We start from the raw sequence: 24,926 nt of genomic DNA, 5'->3' as shown, positions 1-24,926 counted from the left end.
GTAAAAACCTGGTCACACTTGTCAAACACTATGTTTGATGAGTGTGACCAACCTGTCAATCACTTTCCAAGCGATGCTTCAAATCGCTTGGAAAGTGCTTGAATATCGCACGCGAAAATCGCGGCAAAATCGCGATCATAATCGCGGTGAAATTGCGCGGAAAAAACGCGCGATTTCTGGGAAGGAGTCCGGTTTTTAGTGAGCGTTTTAAAATGCTACGTGGGCACATAGCCTAAGGATATAATAAAAAAGAATTCCTCTCTTCTATCAGCTAAAATAAAGAGTCGCTAAAAAAAAAATTGGCCTTCCATCTGGAAGCCATGGCTTGTCTGCCCATTGATTTGAACAAGGTCATGAACTCATACTTTTTTCTTGCAATTTATCCAGACACTTTAATTACATAAAAGCAATATATATTTTTTATGTTAAGCTTCGAAACGGCACTGTCGACAAATTTCTACCGTTTCTGACCCTTTGTACAAAAAATACTAAATATGCTTTATTTATTCCAGGTACCCCGAGAACGCTGTTTTGCCATCCTCGGCATATCTAGACACTGGTCCTGGTAATGAGAAAAATGTCAGCGTTATACAGAAGCTTGTGGTGCAGTCACCTGAACAAGTGCCAGAGGGTGAAAAGAGGCCATCAAACATGGAAAGGAAAAAGGAGAGATCTTGCCAGCCTCACACACACATATTTTTCCTGAAAACCCATAAAACTGCCAGTAGCACCATCATGAATATTCTCTTTCGGTTTGGGGAATCACGCAACTTAACGTTTGCTCTACCAGCTAATTACCAAACCCAGCTCTTTTATCCCTACTATTTCACAGCTTACTTTGTGGAAGGCTACATAATGAAAACCCGGCCTAAATACGATATAATGTGTCATCACATGCGCTTCCGTCTCACAGAGGTACGTGCGCTCTGAATCTATGGGAATAATGACAAAAGAACTAATATCCAGGTGTATTATGTTCTACTAACAACTGGGAATTTCCAGGTATTCATGTACGCTCTTGATGACCCAGACTGGATCACGGGGAACAGGTGAATCCTCCAGTGGGCCCATGAGTCCAAGATCCCTATGTGAAAATTTGTTGACACGATTCATGAAAGGGACATTTTCTGCTTTTGGTCTTTTCCTGCCCTTCTTCTAAGAGCCCTAACTTTTTTTCTCTATCAATATAGCCATGTAAGGGCTTGATTTTTGGGAAGAGGTGTACTTTAGAATGACACCATTGATTTTACCAAATACACAGGAAAAAAATTCCAAGTGCAGTGAAATTGCAAAAAAAAAGTGCAATTCCACAATTGTTTTTTGTGGTTTATATTGACCATGTTCACTCTATGGTAAAACTGACCTGCCATTATGATTCTCCAGGTCAGTACGAGTACACAGATATCAAACATGTAGAAGTTCTTTTTTATTTCAGCTGTGAAAAAAATTCAGACATTTGTATGAAAAAATGTTGGGGCATTTGTCGCCATTTTCAGAAACCCGTCGAGTCCCCATTTTTGGGGGATCTGGGGCTCAGTGATGGCTGATTTGTTGGGCTCTGCACTAACTTTTATACCAATTTGGGTTAGATACTATGTTCTGATCGCATTTTATTGCAATGTTGCAGTGACCAACAATGTAATTCTGGAGTTTAGATTTTTTTTTTTCGTTACGCCATTTATCGATCTGATTAATTTAGTTTAAATTTTTTAAATTTCATAGATCGGACATTTCTGAAGGCAGAAATACCAATCAGGTGTATTTTTTATAAATTGTTTTATTTTCTATGAGCCAAAAAGGAGGTGATTTGAACTATTGTCTTTTATTTTTTTAAACTTTTATTTTTTACTTTTTTACTTTATTTAATAGTCTCCTTAGGAGATTTGAAGCTGCGGTCTTCCAATCCCCTGTGCTTGAGAGAATGTCAAGGGGGTGTAAAGCTCTCATCAGAACTTGCATGCAACAGATGTGATATGATACTGCAAATGCTATTATGTATATGGCAGACTTCTGCTGGAGTCACCTCTGCTGAGCTGATTTATTATAAGCTCCATTGTGAAGGAATGCAGGACAGCCGAGCTCCGCTGAAAAACAGCTATAAGGCTGGTTTCAGACCTGCGTTTTTTTGCGCATGCGTTTTTTTCCCTATACTTAACATGGGTGCGCCTAGACATGCGATTGTACGCGCATGCGTTTTTTTGTAGTGTGCGCCCGGGCGCACAAAATGCATCCTGCTGCATTTTTTGTGCGTCCGACCTGTCTCAAAAAAACGCATGCGCACGCAATGCGCACAAAATTCACCCAAAAACAGTTTATAGTCTATGGGAGCGCTGACGTGTGCATGGTAATGTGCACGTCAGAGCAAAAAAACGCATGCGCAAAAGCACAAAAAAACACATACAAACGCATGATGCGTTTATGTGCGTTTGCGTGTGAAAGTAGCCTAACAGAACAATGATGTAAAAACACAGGCAGTTATACTGATGTGCAGGAGCATACCATGCACATATAAATAAAGTGAATATTACACTTAGATTAGCGTGATAGCATGACAAATATCTGCTTTTGATGCAGCTGAGTCATCAACTCAGATAGGTGAGGTTAGTCACTAACACCCTGGAAATGGAGGAAGGGATTTGCAGTACTGAGGAGAAGCAGGGTTCCACTGGAAAATCTGAGATTTAGCAGTGTAAGAATAGGACCATTCCTTCTACTATGTGAAGATAGATGCAAAGAGGGGCAGATAAATATGAAAAAATACACAAAGGTACAAGAAAGAAATGTTATGTTGGGCTTAGTCTGTATATTAACAATAGGTATGCATTTATTGTGATTTGTGATAAATAGTGCAATTGTGCGAATAACTTGGTACTAATATGATCAGAATGAATGCAGGAGGAAGAAGCAGAAATCTGTGCAGCTTTAGACAATAGTGAACACTGAGTGATGTCTAATAAGGGGGTTGTTATTTTTGGCACCTCTTCTGCACAGTCCTGAAACTTACAGTGGTTTGGTTATGATGCTCTTTGGAAACTCACATTTCAGGTGTATCTAGTACCTATAAACATTGGAATGATTTCAAGAGACACAATGAATTGGCAGAAGAAAAACCGCACTACCATTTATAAAACTCCAGTCTGTTTTATTCCAATGTGGGCCTTATGCCAGTTCCTTCCTATTCTTACCAACAAATCCTGGTTTAGGTGACATTCACAAGGGGAACATACCACCCCATATGGGTACACCCAGGAGTGGGATTCGGCCGGTTCTCCCCGGTTCGATGGAACCGCTTCTTAAAAAAGCAGCCGGTTCCCCGAACTGGAGAGATTCAGAGCCGCGATCCGGTACTGCCACCAGGGGGCCGAGGAGGAGGATGAGAATGAGCCCAGGGGGACGGGGGGAGGATAATAATGAGCCCAGGGGGACGGGGAGGAGGATGAGAATGAGCCCAGGGGGACGGGGGGAGGATAAGAATGAGCCCAGGGGGACGGGAGGAGGATGAGAATGAGCCCAGGGGGACGGGGAGGAGGATGAGAATGAGCCCAGGGGGACGAGGGGGAAGATGAGAATGAGCCCAGGGGGACGAGGGGGAGGATGAGAATGAGCCAAGGGGGACGGGAGGAGGATGAGAATGAGCCCAGGGGGACAAGGGGGAGGATGAGAATGAGCTCAGGGGGATGGGAGGAGGATAAGAATGAGCTCAGGGGGATGAGGGGGAAGATGAGAATGAGCCAAGGGGGACGGGAGGAGGATGAGAATGAGCCCAGGAAGACAAGGGGGATGATGAGAATGAGCCCGGGGGACAAGGGGGAGGATGAGAATGAGCCCAGGGGGATGGGAGGAGGATGAGAATGAGCCCAGGGAGACGAGGGGAAGGATGAGAATGAGCCCAGGGGGACGAGGGGGAGGATGAGAATAAGCCCAGGGGGACGGGAGGAGGAAGAGAATGAGCCCAGGGGGATGGGAGGAGGATGAGAATGAGCCCAGGGGGATGGGAGGAGGATGAGAATGAGCCCAGAGGGATGGGAGGAGGATGAGAATGAGCCCAGAGGGATGGGAGGAGGATGAGAATGAGCCCAGGGGGACGGGGGAGGATGAGAATGAGCCCAGGGGGAGGATGAGAATGAGCTCATGTGGGGCTATTATACAGTATGGAGCATCATGTGAGGCCATTATACAGTATGGAGCAGTATATGGGGCCATTATATAGCATGCAGCATCATGTGGGGCCATTATACAGTATGGAGCATCATGTGGGGCCATTATATTGTATGGAGCATCATGTGGGGCCATTATACTGTATGAAGCAGTATATGGGGCCATTATACTGTATACAGCATCATGTGGAGCCATCATACTGTATGCAGCATCATATGGGGCCATTATACAGTATGGAGTATCATGTGAGGCCATTATACAGTATGGAGCATCTTGTGGGGTCATTATACTGTTTGAAGCAGTATATGGGGCCATTATACTGTATACAGCATCATATGGGGCCATTATACAGTATGGAGCATCATGTGGGGCCATTATACTGTATGAAGCAGTATATGGGGCCATTATACTGTATACAGCATCATGTGGAGCCATCATACTGTATGTAGCATCATATGGGGCCATTAAACAGTATGGAGCATCATCTGAGGCCATTATACAGTATGGAGCATCATGTGGGGCCATTATACAGTATGGAGCAGTATATGGGACCATTATACTGTATGAAGCAGTATATGGGGCCATTATACTGTATGCAGCATCATGTGGGGCCTTTATACTGTATGGAGCAGTATATGGGACCATTATACTGTATGAAGCAGTATATGGGGCCATTATACTGTATGCAGCATCATGTGGGGCCTTTATACTGTATGCAGCATCATGTGGGGCCATTATACTGTATGAAGCAGTATATGGGGCCATTATACTGTATGAGGCATCATGTGGGGCCATTATACAGTATGGAGCAGTATATGGGACCATTATACAGTATGGAGCATCATGTGGGGCCATTATACAGTATGCAGCATCATGTGAGGCCATTATACAGTAGGCAGCATCATGTGAGGCCATTATACTGTATGGAGCAGTATATGGGGCCATTATACTGTATGCAGCATCATGTGGGGCCATTATACTGTATGCAGCATCATGTGGGGCCATTATACTGTATGAAGCATTATACTGTATGCATCATCATGTGGGGCGATTATACTGTATGAAGCATTATACTGTATGCAGCATCATGTGGGGCCATTATACTGTATGCAGCATCATGTGGGGCCATTATACTGTATGCAGCATCATGTGGGGCCATTATACTGTATGCAGCATCATGTGGGGCCATTATACTGTATGCAGCATCATGTGGAGCCATTATATTGTATGCAGCATCATGTGGGGCCATTATACTGTATGCAGCATCATGTGGGGCCATTATACTGTATGAAGCATTATACTGTATGCAGCATCATGTGGGGCGATTATACAGTATGAAGCATTATACTGTATGCAGCATCATGTGGGGCCATTATACTGTATGCAGCATCATGTGGGGCCATTATACTGTATGCAGCATCATGTGGGGCCATTATACTGTAGAATGTAGTGCACTGCCTGGCCAGCCAAGTGAGACAGCTGCATAGAAATATATGCAGCTGTCACACTCGGGTCAGGAGAGTCGCTGGCCAGAATGTGCACTGTTCTGATCTCATTCCAATTTATTGTTTTTCCAACTGTTTGACTCCGCCCCTACTTGTATATATTTGAGAAAAAGGTGTGTGTAAATGGGTGTGTCTTAAAATGGGTGTGGTTTCCCTACACACAAACACAGAACCTGTTGTTTAAAATTTGAATCCCACCCCTGGGTACACCCTACATAGTTTTTACCTATATCAATTTGATCTCTACTAATCTCTTTTCTAATTTATTACAGGTGGAAAAAGTGATGCCCGAGGACACTTTTTACTTCACTTTAATGAGAAATCCTGTGTCTCTCATGGAGTCATCATTTTCGTATTACAAGGCTTTGGACATTTTTGCTAATGCTCACAGCTTAGAAGAATACTTGAATAATCCTTATAATTATTACAACCAAACAAATATAAACAGCTGTTATGGCAAAAACCTTATGGCCTTTGATCTTGGCCTTGACCAACACGAGCCTGAAACTCCTAGACACTTCAAGCTGGCCCAAAAAACTATAGAAACCATGTTTAACTTGGTCCTGATCACAGAGTACTTTGATGAATCATTGATTCTTTTGAAGGATGCCCTTTGTTGGAACTTTGATGATGTCTTGTCTTTTCCTCTAAATAGCAGGAATGACTCCAACCGAAAAGTCCTTTCTGAAGAGACTGAAGATAAAATTAAAACTTGGAACCAGCTTGATTGGCAACTGTATGTTTACTTCAATAAGTCTTTTTGGGAAATGGTAGACAAATTTGGACAAGACAGGATGCAAAGTGAGGTGCAGGAACTTCAGAGGAGGAGGGCCGCACAATCTGGGATCTGTCTAGAAGGTCAAGTAGACTCAACAAAAATAAAAGACAACTTCCTAAGACCATTTCAGACTGGAATGCATAAAATCCTTGGTTACAATCTGAAGCCAGGTCTCCAAAAGGATAAGGAACGGTTATGTCGCCAGCTGGTCACCCCAGAACTTCAGTATACAGAACGATTATTTATCAAGCAAAAAAGGCAAAGGACAATTAAAGCCCGTAAGATTTCCCAACAAAAACGTCTTATACGTAGTCAAAACAATGGGCTGTACGTAGGAACTAGATATGGCAAAGACTTTGAAACTTGATACATGTTGTAGTTATTGACAGTAATTTTTAAGACTGCACTTAAAAGGGTATTTATCACACATCCACCTAGGAGCTAAAGGTTAGATCAATAGTTTCAACCATAGAGACTCTTCCTGATCGCCAGATTGGGGTGAACTGGACCTCCATTTCCCTTAGGATCAGACCGCTGCTATGAGAAGCTAGTGACCAAGCATGGTCTATGACAAACTCTGGCACTGAAGAAAAACAGCTAGGCATCGCAAGTAACCAATCATTGAGGAGCAGTCACACTTTACAGTTTGAGCTTGTTTATTTTCCATATTTTTTTTCTTTGTTGTGTTAAAACACTAGAGCTCAAAGTAACAGAGCCCATACACAGCAGATAAGTCATCCCACCCTACAGATTTCAATGGACCTAGCCAACTATCTGATATGAGTCAAGCCTGTCCAGTTCTTCTGTGTCAGAATGTGATGTAGCTGAATGTTAAAGCTTGAGCACTTGATCCTTTTGTGTTCAGGGCAGATAGGTGGCTGTGAGTGGAAGCTTTATGTTTCTCATCTTTCTCGCTTTAGCTGAGGCTTTGTGCATAGGACCAAGCACCTCATGTAATGCAATGTACAATAAGAGAGAACACAACAGGCAAAAATGTTCTCAATGTGGTGCTGCATACCACAGCTTTCATTTCTTTAATGAAGCACGAGAATTTTTTTTTTCTAGGGACAATATGGTGTTCTATGAAGCATGATGCACTTTTGACCATTGTGTATAACAAAATCTGCATGTACTGCATGAAAATGTGGTGAAATACATTACCCTCTGTATTCAGGAGTTGTGTGGTATGGATACTGTACTTATGAGTTTGTCTGTTGTCTTAAAAAAAACTGCACCAATATGCAAAATTTGAACTGGGCCTGTGGTTGGTGACATCACGGTTGCGGTTATTTCTATTGTAGTCAGATTCTAAATAATCTTCAGTTTAGTAAGAAAGTATTATATATATTTTTAATTTAAATGACACAAGATATGGCTCAGTACGGATCAATTTTACACCTTTTTATTGGTCACTGGGACAACGCCTCTGCTTATGCCTCATTAGGCATTCCTGACATCATGGAAGTGGCTCCTGTCCTGATGCACCCAGCTCATCCATGCAAGGACAGCAACCATGCACTGAAGAATGTGGATGCTTATGGGTAGACGTGTTTGTAGCTGGAAGTAGCTTCCTTGGTCTATAACAATACATGGCCGGAGTTAATATAAGCCAGAGTCATGGCAATCAACTGATCGCCATTCAGAAAAAGGGGTAGACGTCATAAGACAACCAATTTAAGCACAGATCCATCTAGAGGTTTGTCTCTGTAAATTGTGTTGTACCAGGCAAAGTTCTCAATAAAAAAAATCAAAATATTTAAGAGGATGCTAAAATGGCTCATCAATTATGAGGCTTTACTTTAAAAATGACAACCGAACTGGTGACGTACAGAGATTAATGAATTTTATTAAATACTCCTTGAATTGTACAAAAATTTTGTATTTATCAGAACACTGATTTTTTTGCAATTAATTTCTTGGAAATAGTGGCCAAATGCTGCCACTATTTTACTGAACCATTGAGGGCCATGCAAACAGTTAGAGGGAAAAAAACAAAATACCTCACCACTCCCATCTCCACTTCTGTACCTCTTCATTTTCCCTCCCCATCACATACATCCCTTTCAACCTCTTCACTCTCGGTCCTGGCTTCCAGCTCACCTAGGCCTCTGACATCACTTTGTGCTGTGCTGTCACGTTTGACACCGTGGCGATCATCACCCAAGTAACAGACTGGCGAGCAATGACTTCCAAAGCTTACTTGAAGCCAGGGCCTGAAGTAAAGAGTTTGAAGAGAATGCTTGCAGTGGGGTAAGGGGAAAATAAGAGACCCAGAGTGGGCTGCGAGGATGGCAGGACAGGTGCGCAGTAAGGTGAAAATATATATATATTTTTTAAAACTCTATTTTTATTATAATCTTGGTTTTTGGACCTGAAGACACCTCACATTATAATAAGGAAAATCCAATTGGCAGACAATAATTTTGCTGCAAATCAAATTTCCTGGTAAAATGCACACAATGTTGACCAGAAAAGCTTTGATATCCTTGTAAATGTTGAAGAAAAAAAAAGGAGAAATCATTCACGAGTTGATCACCAGATTAAATACCCTTTAATCAATAGATTGTAGAATAGTAATAAGTTCCACAATTGGATGGGTTTTAAAATAAAAATTGTTCCTGTGCTGAGATAATCTTATAAATGTTCCCATGCTGTGTACTGTGTAATGGCTGTGTCTGACCGTGCAGGAACATGGTCTGATCACACCACAGCTCCTGTTAAAAACACATCATATAAGCTATAAGTAGAGTCAGGGATGAAATAAAAAAAAGACAACCTAGTGAGTTACAAAAGTATAATATCTTTAGAGGTCTGATCAGCATAGAGCAACTGTTGCTGCCTGCAAATCCTTAAATTGCAACCTTTAAGGGGTTGTCCACTACTTGATCTAAATGTTTGGCCCGATAAAATAAAAAAAAGCCTATACTCAACTGCCGTGTCGACACCGTTCCCACGATGTCAGCACTTCTCCCTGTGGCTCCCGCGCTATTGTTTGACATTTGATGCTTGTGCCAATCAGCACTGGCGTCCCTGTCTCCACCTTTGTATGGATTGAACATGAACAGGAAGTCCGAGATGAGCTGCAGCCCTGACTTCCTTTTTCATGTTCAGTTCAACAGGAGATGAGGACACGTGTCATAGCAAAATGGGAACCCCGGGTAGAGCGAGTGCCGACACTGCGGGAATGGCACCAGCACGGTAGGGGAGTATAGACTTATTTTATCGGGACCAAGTGTTGGGTATGAGAAGAGGATGTCCTAGATGGACAACTTATTTAAGGCTGGGGCTACACGGAAACTTTGGCTATGAAACAGGTCTCGCCATCAAAGATTGTCTTGTTCCACTGCTGCATTGTATCATAATGAATGTGGTGAATTGGGACCCCTAGAGTACAGCAACTGCAATAAGCAAATCACAAAAAGTCAAATTGTTGTGGAACCCTAGGGATCGTAATTTACCACAACCACCTACGCCACCTGTGTCGCAACCAAAATGCAACCTCAATAAAAGGGAAAAATGTAAGGAATATCAGTCACTACTTTTGGACTAATGAAGAAACTTGGAAAAACTTGTGGAAGCCCTAAAGTCATTGTAGAGCCCAGATAGGCATGACTCAAGGATGCCAGTCAAGTAATGTAGCCATAGAGGTGTGGATGCATGAATGAGAAGTGCAGAGGAGGAATAGCAGTCATACACCGAAATTGAACATTTGCATTGGGGTTCTAGAACTGTGCAACCATCCAAATTGATTACTAGTAGTGATGAGTGAGTGTGCTCCTTGGTCGGGATTTCCAGAGCATGCTCGGGTGGTCTCCGAGTATTTGGAAGTGCTCGGAGATTTCGTTTCTGTGCCGCAGCTGCATGGTTTGCCGCTACTTCACAGCCTGAATACATGTGGGAATTCTCTAACAAACAGGCATTCCTCACATGTATTCAGGCTGTCAAGTATCTGCAAATCATGCAGCTGCAGCAACAGAAACTAAATCTCCGAGCACATCCAAATACTCGGAGACCACCCGAGCATGCTCTGGAAAACCTGAGCAATGAGCATACTCGCTCATCACTAATTACTAGCCGTTACCTGTAGTTCATGAGTTTCACATCATTCATGCTGCATGAAATATTTTACTATTAGTGATGAGTGAGTATACTCGTTGCTTGGGTTTCCCCGAGCATACTCGGGTGTCCTCCAAGTATTTTGGAGTGCTCAGAGATATAGTTTCTGCCGACACAGCTGCATGATTTGAGGCTGCTGGACAGCCTGAATACATGTGAGGAATGCCTGTTTGTTAGGGAATCTCCACATGTATTCAGGCTGTCCAGCAGCCGCAAATCATGCAGCTGAGGCGACAGAAACTACATCTCCAAGCACGCCAAAATACTCAGTACACCCGAGCATGCTCAGGAAAACCTGAGCAACGAGTATACTCGCTCATCACTAGTAACTATACACGTATACAGTACATTACTCAGAGAACTGCAATATGAACAGTTATATGACATTTGTTCATTTTTTGACAGTTAAAAATACTGTAAATTCACATTTTCACATTCTGGTAAGATTAGCTACTCTTCTCTTTTGTGACCGCTTTCACTTTTTTTACAGCTTTTTTCTCCGACCCTTTTGGTGAAGATGGGATGTTCTTTGGAACAGTAGACTTAACATTTTTTGCCTTTGGGGTTCTGAATTTGCTCTTTTGGTTGTAGATAAGGTTCTTTTGGAAGAGACGTGGAATGTGTCCCATATACAGGAAAAGGGCCAAAACCATTCCTAGAAAAGAACCATATCAAAAGAGTTGAAGTATAATATAATAATAAGAGTGTCCATAGTTGTCCATGGCACAATACATTGTCCCTTAGTGTGGCAGAAATTTTATGCTCATAAAACATCTGAAGCATAATATTCACAGAAACCAGTTTAGTACGTGTGAAAATAATCAACAAATGTTTCAAAATCAAAGATGTTATAGTGAATTTGTTAATATTATGCCATTTTTATGTTTAAAAAGTGGTGATGAACATAAGCCCCAGATTTATGCGACGGTGTAGGGCAGCTTGGTGACTAAGTGGTTAGCACTATAGCTTTGTAGCGTGAAAAACTGCCCAGTGGTGCACATAGGAATCCATGTGCCACACAGCAAAGGACCAATTTGGCCACCTGAAGGGTCCCTGGATGTCAAGACAATAACCTGTCAGGTTACTGCGATTGTGTGATGGAGTTGTCACCACTAAATTTGAAGTCAATAGTGTACCTGCAAATACCGGCCAAATGTATGCTATTCACTGGGATTGTGTGTGTGTGATTATGTGTGTGTGTGTATGCATGTGTGTGTATGTGTTTGTGAAAATTTATTTTAAAAAAATCAGAAATTTGACAAAAATGTAAAAAAAATTGCAATTTTCAAACTTTGAATGATTATACCTTTAAACCTGAGTCATACCATAGAAAAACAGTAAAAAAAAAACCATTTCCTTCATGTCTGCTTTACATCAGCACAATTTGTAACATGTTCTTTTATTTTGTTAGTATTTTAGGAGGTTTAAAAATGTAGCAGTAATGTTTCCTTTTTTTTTCTCCAAGGAAGTTTACAAAATTAATTTTTTCAGAGACCTATCCAGGTTTGAAGTGACTTTGGGGGGTCCTATATACAGTATTGGACAACCCCACCAAAAGTGATACCATTTTAAAGACAACACCCCCTGACATACTGAAAACTACTGTGAGGTAGTTTATTAACCCTTCAGGTGATTTTCAGGAATTAATGCAAAATGTCATGACAGGAATGAAAAGGTGTATTTTTACCACCTAAATGCTGCTAACTTCTAACAGGCCACTGTAGCCGGCAGACTCTAAAGGGGGCTTTACACATAGCGATATCGCTAGCAATATCGCTAAAGCATCACCGATTTTGTGATGCAGCAGCGATATTGCTAGCGATATCGCTATGTGTGATACTTACCTCCGACCGACTCCCCTGCTGTCTGTCGCTGATTGCGCGAGATCGGCCGGGTCCATTTCTCGTCGGGCGCTTCCTGTGGCACCGACGAGCGACGCGTGGACGCGGACGGAGGACGTCTTCATCGCCGCGTCTGAAAGGTAAGTAACGACCGCTGCTGCGTCGCTAGTGAGATCTGCCTGTTTGGCAGCTCACTAGCGACCATTTAGCGATGCACCAGCGATCCTGACCAGGTCATATCGTGGTCGGGATCGCTGGTGCATCGCTAAATGTAAAGGGGCCTTAAGGCCGCTATTTGGTCGTGAACTGCTACAGCAAGCATCAGGACCACGTGATCAAGATCTCAGGCTGATATTGGGGATAAAGAGGATGCGCCCACCCTCTGTTAACCATTTATATGACGTAGCCACTTAAGACCGCAGCATCTACTGGGTTAAACAGATCATAGAATCATAGAATCGTAGAGTTGGAAGGGACCTCCTGGGCCATCTGGTCCAACCCCCTGCTCAAAGCAGGATTCGCTAAATCATCCCAGTCAGATGTCTGTCCAGCCTCTGTTTGAAGACTTCCATTGAAGGAGAACTCACCACTTCTCGTGGCAGCCTGTTCCACTCATTGATCACTCTAACTGTCAAAAAGTTTTTTCTAATATCTAATCTGTGTCTCCTCCCATTCAGTTTCATCCCATTGCTTCTAGTCTTTCCTTGTGCAAATGAGAATAAAGTTGATCCTTCTACAATGTGACAGCCCTTTAGATATTTGTAGACAGCTATTAAGTCTCCTCTCAGTCTTCTCTTTTGCAAACTAAACATTCCCAAATCCTGCAACCTTTCCTCATAAGACATGGTTTGCAGACCGGTCACCATTCTGGTCGCTCTTTTCTGAACTTGCTCCAGTTTGTGGATGTCTTTTTTAAAATGTGGTGCCCAAAACTGGACACAATATTCCAGATGAGGTCTGACCAAAGAGGAGATATGGATGGTTCCAACACTGACTGCGGCTGATACAGCAAGTTGTCAGCTGATGTGTACAGCCGACAGCTGCTGGATTGTCACCTTTACGGGGATGCTATTTTCTTACATCTCAGGTCAGTAAAAAGACTTATCAGCGGTCATTAAGGGGTTAATAAGTCTTCGGAGCCTGTCACACATAGCGAAATCGCTAGCTAGATTTTTGTGACGCATCAGCGATCTCGCCAACGATGTCGCTGTGTGAGGCACGCATCAGCGACCGGCCCCCCGCCGGGTATCGCAGATTGTGCAGGAATGTCCTGGGCCATTTTTTGATCGTTGGTCTCCCGCTGGCCAGCATGCATCGCTGCGTGTGTCAGCGGGAGACCAACGATCAGCGAGCTCCCAGCGTTGTAAGCAGATGCTGGGAGCTGGTATCCAAGGTAAATATTGGGTAGCTAAGTGCGCGCGGCGCTTAGTTACCCCCTGTGTACCTTGGATACAAGCGTGCTCGCGCTGGGAGCTGGCATCCAAGGTAAACAGCGGGTAACTAAGTGACGCGTGCGCTTAGCTACCCAATATTTACCTTGGATACCATCTCCCAGCGCGAGCACGCTGGTATCCAAGGTACACAGTGGGTAACTAAGCGACGCGCACGCTTAGTTACACGATATTTACCTTGGATACCAGCTGTCAGTGCGAGCATGCTGGTTTCCAAGGTACACAGCAGGTAACTAAGCAACGCGTGCGCTTAGTTACCCGATATTTACCTTGGATACCAGCGTCTTCACTAGTCCTGATCACTGGTGTGTCTGCCTGTTTGGCAGCTCACCAGCGATCATGTAGCGATGCACCAGTGATCCTGACCAGGTCGTATCGTTGTCAGGATCGCTGGTGCATCGTTTTGTGTAACGGGACCCTTAAGGTACAGTGGAATCATATGTAGTATTCCTGGTGGTCTAGTGGTCTGTGTACTAATATCCACAGCGGACTAGCATCTTCATAAAAAATATACCTGATGGTTCAATGCATTAATAAATTAAATCAATCTATGGCCAATAGGCAATATATGTTATCAAATATTCTAAAAAATAGAATTTACATAGAAATACACAATCACCACTTTCCCTAAATTTCTAACCACACATACAAAGAAAATTCTGTACTCACCAATTATAGAACCAGCAAAATAAACAACAGAGTACTCCTGTAACGTCTTCCCAGGACAGTTGAAGGTCAAGGCATAGGCCAGGATTGGGTTGAAGTAAGCTGCAGTGTACTGACCACCTAAGAAAAGAATTTAACACAATGAGAAGTAAATTATTTAATAATAAAGCTGTCATTATGTGAGGAGAATTGTTCGACCAATTAAATAGGTAATCCCATGACGGCCATTCATGACTGAGATGGGAATATCCATGTGGCCTGTGCTCCTCTGTTTCCATAACTTCCATAGATGTGAAAGCGGTTTACTGTAGTTATTGCCATGCAAAGACGGATACTACCATCTCAGCTGTGAATGACTGATGTGACCCCTTTAAAGAATAAATCCTGTAAAAAGTCATCTGAGATCCTTTGTCAACGTGTTGCCTTCAAAGATCGGCTGTTCAAGATGGCGCCATCTTCTGCCCAGTTCACTAAGAGGAAGTTTATTATTAGCCGTGTTAAGATTTTATGGTGTTGCAACCCAGTCACCATCTTTGTGAGCCTGCTAGACATTAATCATGCCACTCTTTGCCCCCTGTTGTAGCCACATAGTATGTCAACATGAAACAATCCAAGGCTGTTGTCAGTGGTGTGACTGTTGAGGCAGATAATGGTAGGAGCAACCAAGCAGGAGTTTCATGGAGAAGTTGCATTTGTATTCCAAAAGAGCAAGTATAGCGCCATGAGTTGGAGTCTTTATTTGGGTGCCAACTAAAACAACGCATTTCAGAGATGGTCGGTCTCATCCTTCAGGTATATTGTGGCCATTACTTCCATCCCTAAAATACGCAGTTTTAATATGCACTCAAATGGCAGAACACTCCTACGTGGAACATGTCCTGTGTAGACTTCTCCTCTGAAGATACAGGAGATTGGGGAAAAGCCCTGTAAGCATCTACCTGTGCTCTGTTGATTCCTTTTGGCGTTTTTCATATATGCACTTTCCAGGGATTCAAAATCATGACTCTGGAAAGGTCGATTTTCCATGACTACTCCTTAATCCCACTCCCACCTCTCCACGGAGAATCCTCCCCTCTTCTCCACCATAAAACAAAGGACAAACAACCATTTTCTTTGGATAATAACGTCCACAGGAGCAAATTTATTAATAATTAAAAGACACTTTGTGAGGTCCTCGAAACTACAAAAGTCTGGTGATTTTCCATGGCATTACCCCTTCCCTCCCAGCCTTACTCCTAGCCGCATTTTTTTCTGCTCAGAAGCACCGTGAAACCGAGGGGAAGAGGTTGCTTCCACACCGTTCCATCTCCGGGTATCACCCAAATCTCATGACAATGTGATACCGACGTTCCATTGCCGGGTATCACCCAGAACTCAAGACCATGTGATCCCAACATACCATCGCCGGGTATCACCCAAATCTCGTGTTAATGTGACCCCGACGTTCCATCGCCATGTATCACCCAAATATCACCAGACCACCACCACATAACCATCCAATGAAAGGGGATTTTTTTGCCTTTCAAGAAACCCCACTTCCAATTTTTAAAACAACTTCGAGGACCCACGAACGGCACACCAAGAGCACCGTGACCCCCTCAGGTGCTCGAGACCCCACCAACCAGCAATGCAGTGGCCTTCTGTATCCCTTTTTGTAACCTCGCAATCCACAAATCTGTCCCACGCTGCATTCAAGTGCACTCCATCTGCCAACCAAAATTCTTCTCCCACAAAATCCAGACCCGCATGGCTAACCGCCACTCCCCCATTCCACACTACGAATTTGGATATTACTTTATTAACCTTCATGTGAGCTTTGTTAATCCTTGACACTGACCACGCCCCCTGCCAAAATTTCCTGGGTACATTGTCAGACCACACTACTTTCAATCCCGAAAACACCACCCATAGCCACCTCAGATCTTTTTTGATATTGCTAGCCAGTCCCTTACCAGAGCGGGCTCCCAGGTCATTACCCACCACATGCAAGACTAAAATATCTGGGGCTCTATGGAGGCACCTAATTGACACCAATTTCCTTGTGTAACCCAACTGTCTCCCGTCAGTCCGTCTGCTCGCAGCGCTCTCCAGTGAATGTAAGAGTGGCCTAGAATCCAGATTAGAAGTTGAACTTGCCCTGCAACAAAGCGTCCAGCTGTCCGTGATCAAAGAGGGCCTCTCACCCCTTGGTCAGTTCTTTTGAGTTCTTTCCCTGAGACCCCACCTCCTTTTACCCTATGTCATTTTCTCCCTGCCCTCAAGCCAATGCCCCTTAGCTCGTCTTTCGTCCCCCCTCCCCCTCACCTCCCAGCTTTCCCCAATCGTCACTCACTCCCTTCCAGTGTCATGCCCGCCTCCCTCTATCCCTGCGTGTGTGTCTGGTGGATACTGGACCTCTAGAATGGAAGACAGAAACATTAACAGTGAGCCACAGGCTGTACTATCAAGTATAAGAATTTTCAGCATGGGATTTTTTTCAAAATGGTACTCTGATCCTTTTAAGGTATATTTTACTTGTACCGAAAGATACATCTCTATAGAACAATACATTACAGGTTGAAAAAAAAAGGAAACTAAAGATTTTTTTTCCATAAAGATAATAAAAAATAATGGTCCAAAAACAACTGTAGTAATCATTTTGGTAATATACTTTTTCAAGACAAATTTCACAAACCAGTATACAACAGTCATATTTGGTCCCATGTGAATAGGCAAGGACAATAAATAAACATATCTTAGTTGGGGCCCAGGACCTTCATGTTATGCTGAATTTACACACTGAGGTACACATCCTAACTTAATTTTAATTAAATCATGGAGGTACACTTTAAAGGGAGTCTGTCACCCCTCAAAATGCAAATTGACTTTAGGCATTCATTTAGAGAACATAGAACTTGGATAACAAAAAAATCATACTGGTACTGTAGATTTTATTAATTTTGTTTTATGAGGGGGCTTTGGTGCACCTTTGGTGTGGCCAAATGCTCAGTGCTCTGTTCTAACCTCTTAATTTCGATCCTCCGCACTTCCCCTTTTGGTGGTTGACGATGCGCAATCTTGATCTAAAGTCTCAGCCCTGCACATATTACCATTGCAGAAGTAAAGCGCTCACACAGTTTTCGTCCATAGCCTGTGTGTAACAGCCGCTCGCTGCGCACAGGATCACAAAACAGTGGGCTTCTGAGGTTCATAGAAGAGGGAGCTAAGAAAGCACATAGACTGGCACTGTGTGTGCCCATGATCTGTCTTGGCAAGGTCAGTGTGCATGCTCACATCATGCCACCCGTGTTTATGTAAACTATCGGCCGGGTTGTAGTCATATCAGCACATTCCATACTCACTGTGCTGTCAGCAGTTTCTTCCCTGCTGTGTCCCCCTTTTTTCCTTCCACTCAAAAGATGGGAGGCAGAGTTCAAAGCAACTTTAAACATAACGGATTTAATCTCTTCAGGACACAGCACATCCATAACACTTCCAGCACACTTGTCACAGTACCAGTAATGCATTTCTTCATCTTTCCCTAAACTTTTTATACTTCACAGGAATAGGCCACAGTTATAACGGGAAGAGGAGCCCGGTGAAAACCCCACTTGTACTTATCTCCCTGAAACCGACTTCAGCCCAAACATGGAAATATTATCTACTGGTTTGTCCACCCCCTTTTGGTTATCCTTCCCGCACACTTTCACGGTGGCCCACTCTGCTTCTTTTGTACCCAAACATCTTCTGTAACTACTTCACTACGTTGCTGCGGATACCGTGCTCTTTACACTCCTCTTCTTCCTTAATACTTCCACTCTACCCTTGGATGGCTGGGCTTCTACTTCAGAAACGTTGCGTGATAGCCAAGCAGCTCAGGCCAGGCGCCACCTGAGCAACACCCAGGGGTCTGCCCCTAACTGACTATAACCAGGAAACCTCACCACCTTATTCCCCAGCTATCCCTCCTAGAATAAACCTCTAAATGTCCTACAACTAAACCTTCCTTGCAGTGAACTCAGTGCCCCCATCTAGTGGCCCTTTTCTTAACTGCACTGTCTCTAGCTTACATATAAAACAAATATACGAAACTAGGACACATACAAATATGGTAATTATATACATGTAAACAGTAGATTCAACATTTAAAAGGGGTCTAAGCCCTGACCGCCTTACATTTAGAGTCTGCTCTTTGCACATAAGATCACACAGCAGCTGGCTGCCAATGCTGGCAGGAGAGGGGGATAGGAGCGTGCACACATTGACATTGTGTGCATTTTCATCTCCCTCTCCTGTCAGCATTGTCCTCCCATTACTGTGTGCAGTAAGCAGCCACTAAACACAGGAGAGGGATTATATCAGTCCTGCATACACTGACATGGAGTCTGCCTCAGCCCCTGCAAAATTCGTAAGTGCAGAGCTTGGGATTTAGATCAGACAGTTTCTGAGCAAGCGCTGTCAATCAGCATAAGGTAAGAAGATGGTAACTGAGGGGCAGAACAGTGCTCTGAAGCTTCCTCATTTACATATCTAATAAAACTAATCTAATATACTGTATACCAACCTAAAATTGTCCATCATCCACTTCCGTCCGGACATCCTCGAATCCCATAATTCACCTCGCCGACCGGAAGTACGCCGACCGCCATATTGGAACACCCAAGTAATGGATGTTCCAATATGGCACCCGATGGTGGCACCAGCCCCTTGCACAGTACCACCAGCGGGTCACCACCGGACCCCCCCGCCGCAAGGACCCCACACTGCAAGGACCCCTCCCCACCACTGGGATCCAGGCCGCCGCTGGGATCCAGGCCACCGCTTGGATCTAGACCGCCGCTGGGATCCCGGCAGCCGCTGGGTTTCCAGTCGCCGCTGGAATCCTGGCCGCCGGGCAGCCGAAGCAAAATGATTCACTGTGCCTGCGTGACTTACGCACAGGCATAGTAAATCAGAGCGCCATCTTTGTAGAGGTGGCCAGTCACATTAACTGCGCATGTGCGAACCCAGGGAGCGCATGTGCAGTTGATTTATCTGTTTATTTATGAACGTCATCACAGCATGTCATTGTTTGACAGATACTGTGTCACGCCGGCAGCCTCTGAATCGGTGAAGATTAGACTCAACTACAACAGTGAAAATTAGAATGAATTGAATCGGTGAAAATTAGAATAATAAAAAATACACGTTACAGCGTGTCACTGGACCTAAAAAATACACGTTACAGCGTGTCACAGGACCTAAAAAATACACGTTACAGTGTGTCGCTGGACCTAAAAAAATACACTTTACAGCGTGTCACTGGACCTAAAAAAAATACACGCTAAAGCGTGTCCCTGTACTTAAAAAATACACGTTACAGCGTGTCACTGGACCTAAAAAATACACGTTACAGTGTGTCGCTGGACCTAACAAAATGCGGATTTTTCCGCAAAATTAATGAGCATGCTGCGTTTTTTACCGCAATGCGTTTTTTTTGCAGAAAAAAACGCATCAATATGCACAAAAAGTGCAGAATTCATTAAAATGAATGAGATGCTTCTTGTAAGCGCATTTTTGCCAGTAAAAACGCTTAAAAATGCGAAAAAAAATGCTTACGTGTGCACACCCCCTTAAAAGGATACTTACATAAATACACCACAAGAACCACCATCAGTGCATTAATACATCACCAAAGCCAAGTGTTGAGCATTTTAGGAGGATTTGGAGAGATTCTGATCAGTTTTTGACCCAAAAAATAAGTGTGAACATCCACTAACCTACACTGAGATTTTGAAGCAGAAACTAAGTTTTGAGGATTTTTAAGTCTTAGCATTTTTTTGGCTTGCTACATGTGTAGAAGATCAGATCCACTGTCTGCACTTGAATAAATCACCAAGCTTAGTACAGTGATCGACTACAATGTCAGGTCGGCTCCATATACCATTGTATTGCATGACCTTACAACTCCCAGTATATCTTAAATAATAAAAAGGAGATACTGGGAGCTGTTAACAGTCATAATCAGACTGTGGACCATACAGGAACCACAGTACTGATGGGAAGCAGGCTGTATCGCAAATAGACATTTATACCCAGGTACCTTATAGATGACAATTCTGATTGTAAGTTGTTCCCATCCATTTTGTTTCCATCAGACACCATGATGAGATATCTTACCCAGAATTCGTCTCTGAAGACTTCCCTATTCCCTGGCCTTCTCCAGCACTTCCCGACAGGGGTCCCTTAAAAATAAAAGTATCATTATACCACCCCATATATAAAAATATCTCCCATGCTGTGCTGCTCAATAAATATGTGTCTGTGCTTCCTGCACAAAATATCCCCCCTGCACTGCCCCGCTTTCCAAAATATTCCACCCGCACATGGCCCCTCACCGAAATATCCCCACCCACACTGTCCTTCTGAAAAATATTTCCCTCCAACACTCTGCCTCTCACAATAATATCCCCCCTATACTGCCCCACTTTCCAAAATATTCTACCTGCACATGGCCCCTCACCGAAATATCCCCACACCCACTGTCCGTCAGAAAAATATCTCCCTCCAACACTCTGCCTCTCACAAAAATATCCCCCCTGCACACTGCCCCACTACAAAATATCCTACTGTACACTGCCCCTCTCGAAAACATCCCCCCCCTGCACACGGCCTCCCTCTAAAATATCCCTCCTTCACACTGCCCCTCTGCAAAATATCCCCCTGTACACAGCCCCTTTCCAAAACATCCCTCCTTTACACTGCCCCTCTGCAAAATATCCCCATCACACTGCCCCATTCCACAATATACCCCTGGACACTGCCCCACTACAAAATATCCCCCCCATTCACTGATTCTCTCCAAAGTACCCCTCCTCCTCCGACATGGCCCCTTACCAAAATATACCCCCGTCCCTCTGAAAAATATGTCCCTCCAGCACTCGGCCTCTTTCCAAAATACCCCCCCTTTAATTCTTCTGTTGGAAGCGGCAATCCTACAAGTCACTATTGACCCATTAACGAGCCTTGAAATGTGACTTAGGACAAAAGGCAAATCAGAATCCCAATTTGCAGACTGTGTGTTTCTGGGTACTGCCCCTAGTCAGTGCAAAGTATGAGAGCCGAATTGTCTATGTGAGAGGCTCTGGACTGAGGTCTAAGGGGTAACATTTCTCCTTGTGAAAAGTGACCAGCTCTGTCATGCCAAGGTAAGGAGGCGTATTTGCTGTGTAATGCTCCTCTGGGAAATTTAATATGCAAATTCCCTCTTCAGAGTGGAAGAGGCCTTGAACTCTATAGCAACATCATCTATAAAAATTGATACGCAGTGAGGTTTTCCCTATAGCAGACTGCCTAAATTTTATCAGAAATAAACATCCTTTGCCTGCATTGAATTTGGGGCTCTGTACCAGGAAATCAGAACTTTGACTTCCTATAAAAAATATAGATAAAAGTCATCAGAAAAGAACTTGGAACCTATGTATGAAACTAAAAATGCATCTTGACCCCTCAAGCAGATCACAATCCAACATTTGTATAATAATATTCACCCTCTAAAGCAAATTTCTTAAAAAGCTAAGATGTCATTCTACAACATGGTTCCAAGATATCTCATGACAGCTCTTTATAAAGACCGCAACCTCCTTTTAGGTTTATGCATTCACCGATTTAGGCTACTATTTCTGTGTATGCCCAGTTACCAGCTTATCTCTTCTATAGAGAGTGGTCAAAAATTGGTTACACAGACATTAACCTCAAAGGCCAATGCTATATCTTACCAACAGGAGAAGTGACACCAGCAACCTGTTCGTAGAAAGTGAGAAACTGCTTTCATTTTAATGAGACAATAAGTAGGAATGAGTACTTGTGATCACTGGCACATTTCCTACACTCATCCCATTTTTCATCCTGTAGACAAATATGGACTTTAGGAGTCCATAGATGTTAGGTAGGTGTTGGACCCTTTGTACATGTGAATACTCCATCTGAGGAGGAGTGGAGTAACCCACGTGCAGTGCTTCCAGTGTCTTATTTGACGCAAGAACAGAACTATCAGGCATTTAAACTCAACATTCTTAATCTCTTCTTCACCCCAACAACATCTGACAGGGTAGAGTACGGAGATTCACTTACTCTTCAGAAGGTCGAGCGATTCTGCTGAAATTGGTCGGTTCTGCTGACTTTGATATAATGGTTACAAGGGACCTTTAGGTCAGTGGATAATCAGGCAATGTCTGGAACATAGCAGCAAGCTAGGTTCCTGTTCCAATGATAGAACCCAATCTCTCCCCAATAATCTAATGTGAAACAATACAATAATCAAATTAAATAAGTAAAGAGGTGAGTGGCGACTTACCTGCATATGCTAGTAAAGTGACAGTCAGGGCAAGTATTGGTGATCTGAAAATCAACCGTGTGTTTTGGAAGTGAAGTAGCACTATGTGATAGCAGAAGGCACTCACTGCTTCAACGAAAATTCCCTGAGCCACCGTGGTTTGTAAAGAGGAGCTGCAATCATCCATCATCATCATTTGGATTGTGTGAAATTCAGTCAGCTCCAGTCTCCAGTAGTGGTTGGTTAAAAATCTGGCAACCTCCATGCCCCCAACCTGAGCCACTAACTTAATTATTGTGTCTACTAATGGGCTATCCTTCAGCAAGAACTCTTGAAGAGAGACGGAAGTGTTGGCCGATGACCCATCAAAAGTGAATCCATGCACCAAAAACAGCAAGAAGAGAAGTGTTGACACCACATCGGGGCCAAATCCACCACCCCACATGCCAATCTCTGACAGCATGCGGACTTCCATATAGCAGGCACATAGCTGCAGAGAACTGGCAAACTCACTGACAGTGCATCCATAAATCCGGGCTGACAACAGTTTCTTACTTATCCAACGAATAAGTTGAGATAAGGCGATGACTGAAACAAAGAAGCCTACTACTATGTTCAGTCCAGCCATGGTGGGAGGGAGGAGGGTCAGTGATAGAGGAGACTTAGGAAGAAGTTACTCTGTACTTATACAGGTCTGGTGTTGGTAAACGTGGCTCAATGCTACTAGCTAGACCAAGGACGGCGGTGGGAACCATTGCAGCTGTGCATGCAGCACATCATAGCGGTTCTAACCCAAGTATTACAATGACACTGAGCAGAATTACAGGAATCAGCTACTTTCTCGGCTTTACAGTCCTATAAAATAACCAATAATTCCAGAACTGAAACGCAAAATGTAAAATGATACATTTCAATGTAATGTAAAATCAGATATTTAAGCAGCAGCAAAAACCATAATTATTTACTACACCAATGCTCACATTTTTGAAAAAAAATAATTAAATTCTAAAAAATTAACAGATCATGCTGGTAAAAAATGTTTTTTGACTGAGTAATAACGGTCATTCAAAGGTTAGAAAAAAGCTAAAAAGTCATACCTTAACAGAAAAGGGCCTTCCTCAAGCTGTTCCAACAAATTAGAGAACATTGAGTTGTCCAAAATGTTTTAGTGTACTGAAGAATGAAGATATCCATTCACTGGAAATAAGGGACTTACGGTCAACTCCTGAAAAACGGCCACAAAGCATTATCCCTCCGCCATCAAACGTTGGTTAGAGTTGGCACAATGCAGTCAGGAGGGTAATGTTCTCACTGCACCCAGACTCATCCATCAGACTAGCAGGTAGGTAACGAACCAAAATCACAAAGGTATGACATGGGCTGCACAAGCAATGGGATTTTACACAGGAATGGATTTCTCCTGGCGACTCAACCATGCAGCCCATTTTTCTTCAAGTGCCTCCTTATTGTGCATCTTGAAACAGCCACACTGCTAGTTTTCAGAGAGTCCAGTATTTCAGCTGATCTTATTTGTGGGTTTTCCTTTGCAACCCAAACAATTTTCCTGGCAGTTGTGGATGAAAGTTTTGTTGGTCTACTTGACTGTGGTTTTGTTTTTCAGAGCCACTGATTTTCCATTTGTTCATGACAGTTTGAACACTACTGACTGGCGTTATCAATTCCTTGGATATATTTTTGTATCCCTTTCCTGTTTTATACAGTTCAACTACCATTTCCCATAGATCCAGAAACATCTGTGGCTGGATAAAAGATGCAAGAGTCTGTCTGGATCACAGAATCTTTATGCGCACACACTGATTACAAGCAAACAGGCCACAGGTGAGGATGTTACCTTTAGTAGCCATTCAAACCCATTTGTGTAACTTTCTGTGCATGTGTCACGGTCAACGTGTGTCTGGACACAGATGATACCGCAAGGCGGACCCATAACACACATGACCCTGGATACAGCGCCTCCAGTGGCGAATTTAAATAATAAAACGTGCAGATGGATACACCGCCTCCACCTGGCGAATTTAGGAATTACACGTTATACATAAATTCGGGAAACCCCGCCTCCAGCAAGGCGAATTAATTAATAAGGGGGAACCTGGGACA

General features: G+C 43.3%; 2 protein-coding genes across 2 annotated transcripts in view; one reads left to right on the top strand and one right to left on the bottom strand.

Annotated features, from left to right (window-relative positions):
• LOC141091167 (galactose-3-O-sulfotransferase 2-like) overlaps positions 1-8,206 on the top strand; it is a 71,302-nt gene extending 63,096 nt beyond the window's left edge. Inside the window, exons 3-4 of the mRNA XM_073576584.1 lie at positions 513-915; positions 5,936-8,206. Of these exons, the coding sequence (XP_073432685.1) occupies positions 513-915; positions 5,936-6,808 (1,276 nt within the window). The 3' untranslated portion in view covers positions 6,809-8,206. The remainder of the gene's footprint in view (positions 1-512; positions 916-5,935) is intronic.
• A 2,704-nt stretch (positions 8,207-10,910) lies between these two features.
• Positions 10,911-23,436, bottom strand: AQP12B (aquaporin 12B). The gene is made up of 3 exons (XM_073576586.1): positions 22,830-23,436; positions 14,519-14,635; positions 10,911-11,212 (listed from the first exon to the last, which is right to left on the bottom strand). Exons 1-3 carry the CDS (start codon positions 23,434-23,436, stop codon positions 11,004-11,006), a joined length of 933 nt encoding a protein of 310 aa, XP_073432687.1. The 3' UTR covers positions 10,911-11,003.
• Between the last annotated feature and the right edge of the window lie 1,490 nt (positions 23,437-24,926).

Source organism: Dendrobates tinctorius, unplaced genomic scaffold, assembly GCF_039654945.1.
Source record: "Dendrobates tinctorius isolate UK_male_01 unplaced genomic scaffold, ASM3965494v1 ptg000049l, whole genome shotgun sequence".
Classification (NCBI taxonomy): domain Eukaryota; kingdom Metazoa; phylum Chordata; class Amphibia; order Anura; family Dendrobatidae; genus Dendrobates; species Dendrobates tinctorius.
This window is presented reverse-complemented; position numbering and strand designations above follow the sequence as displayed.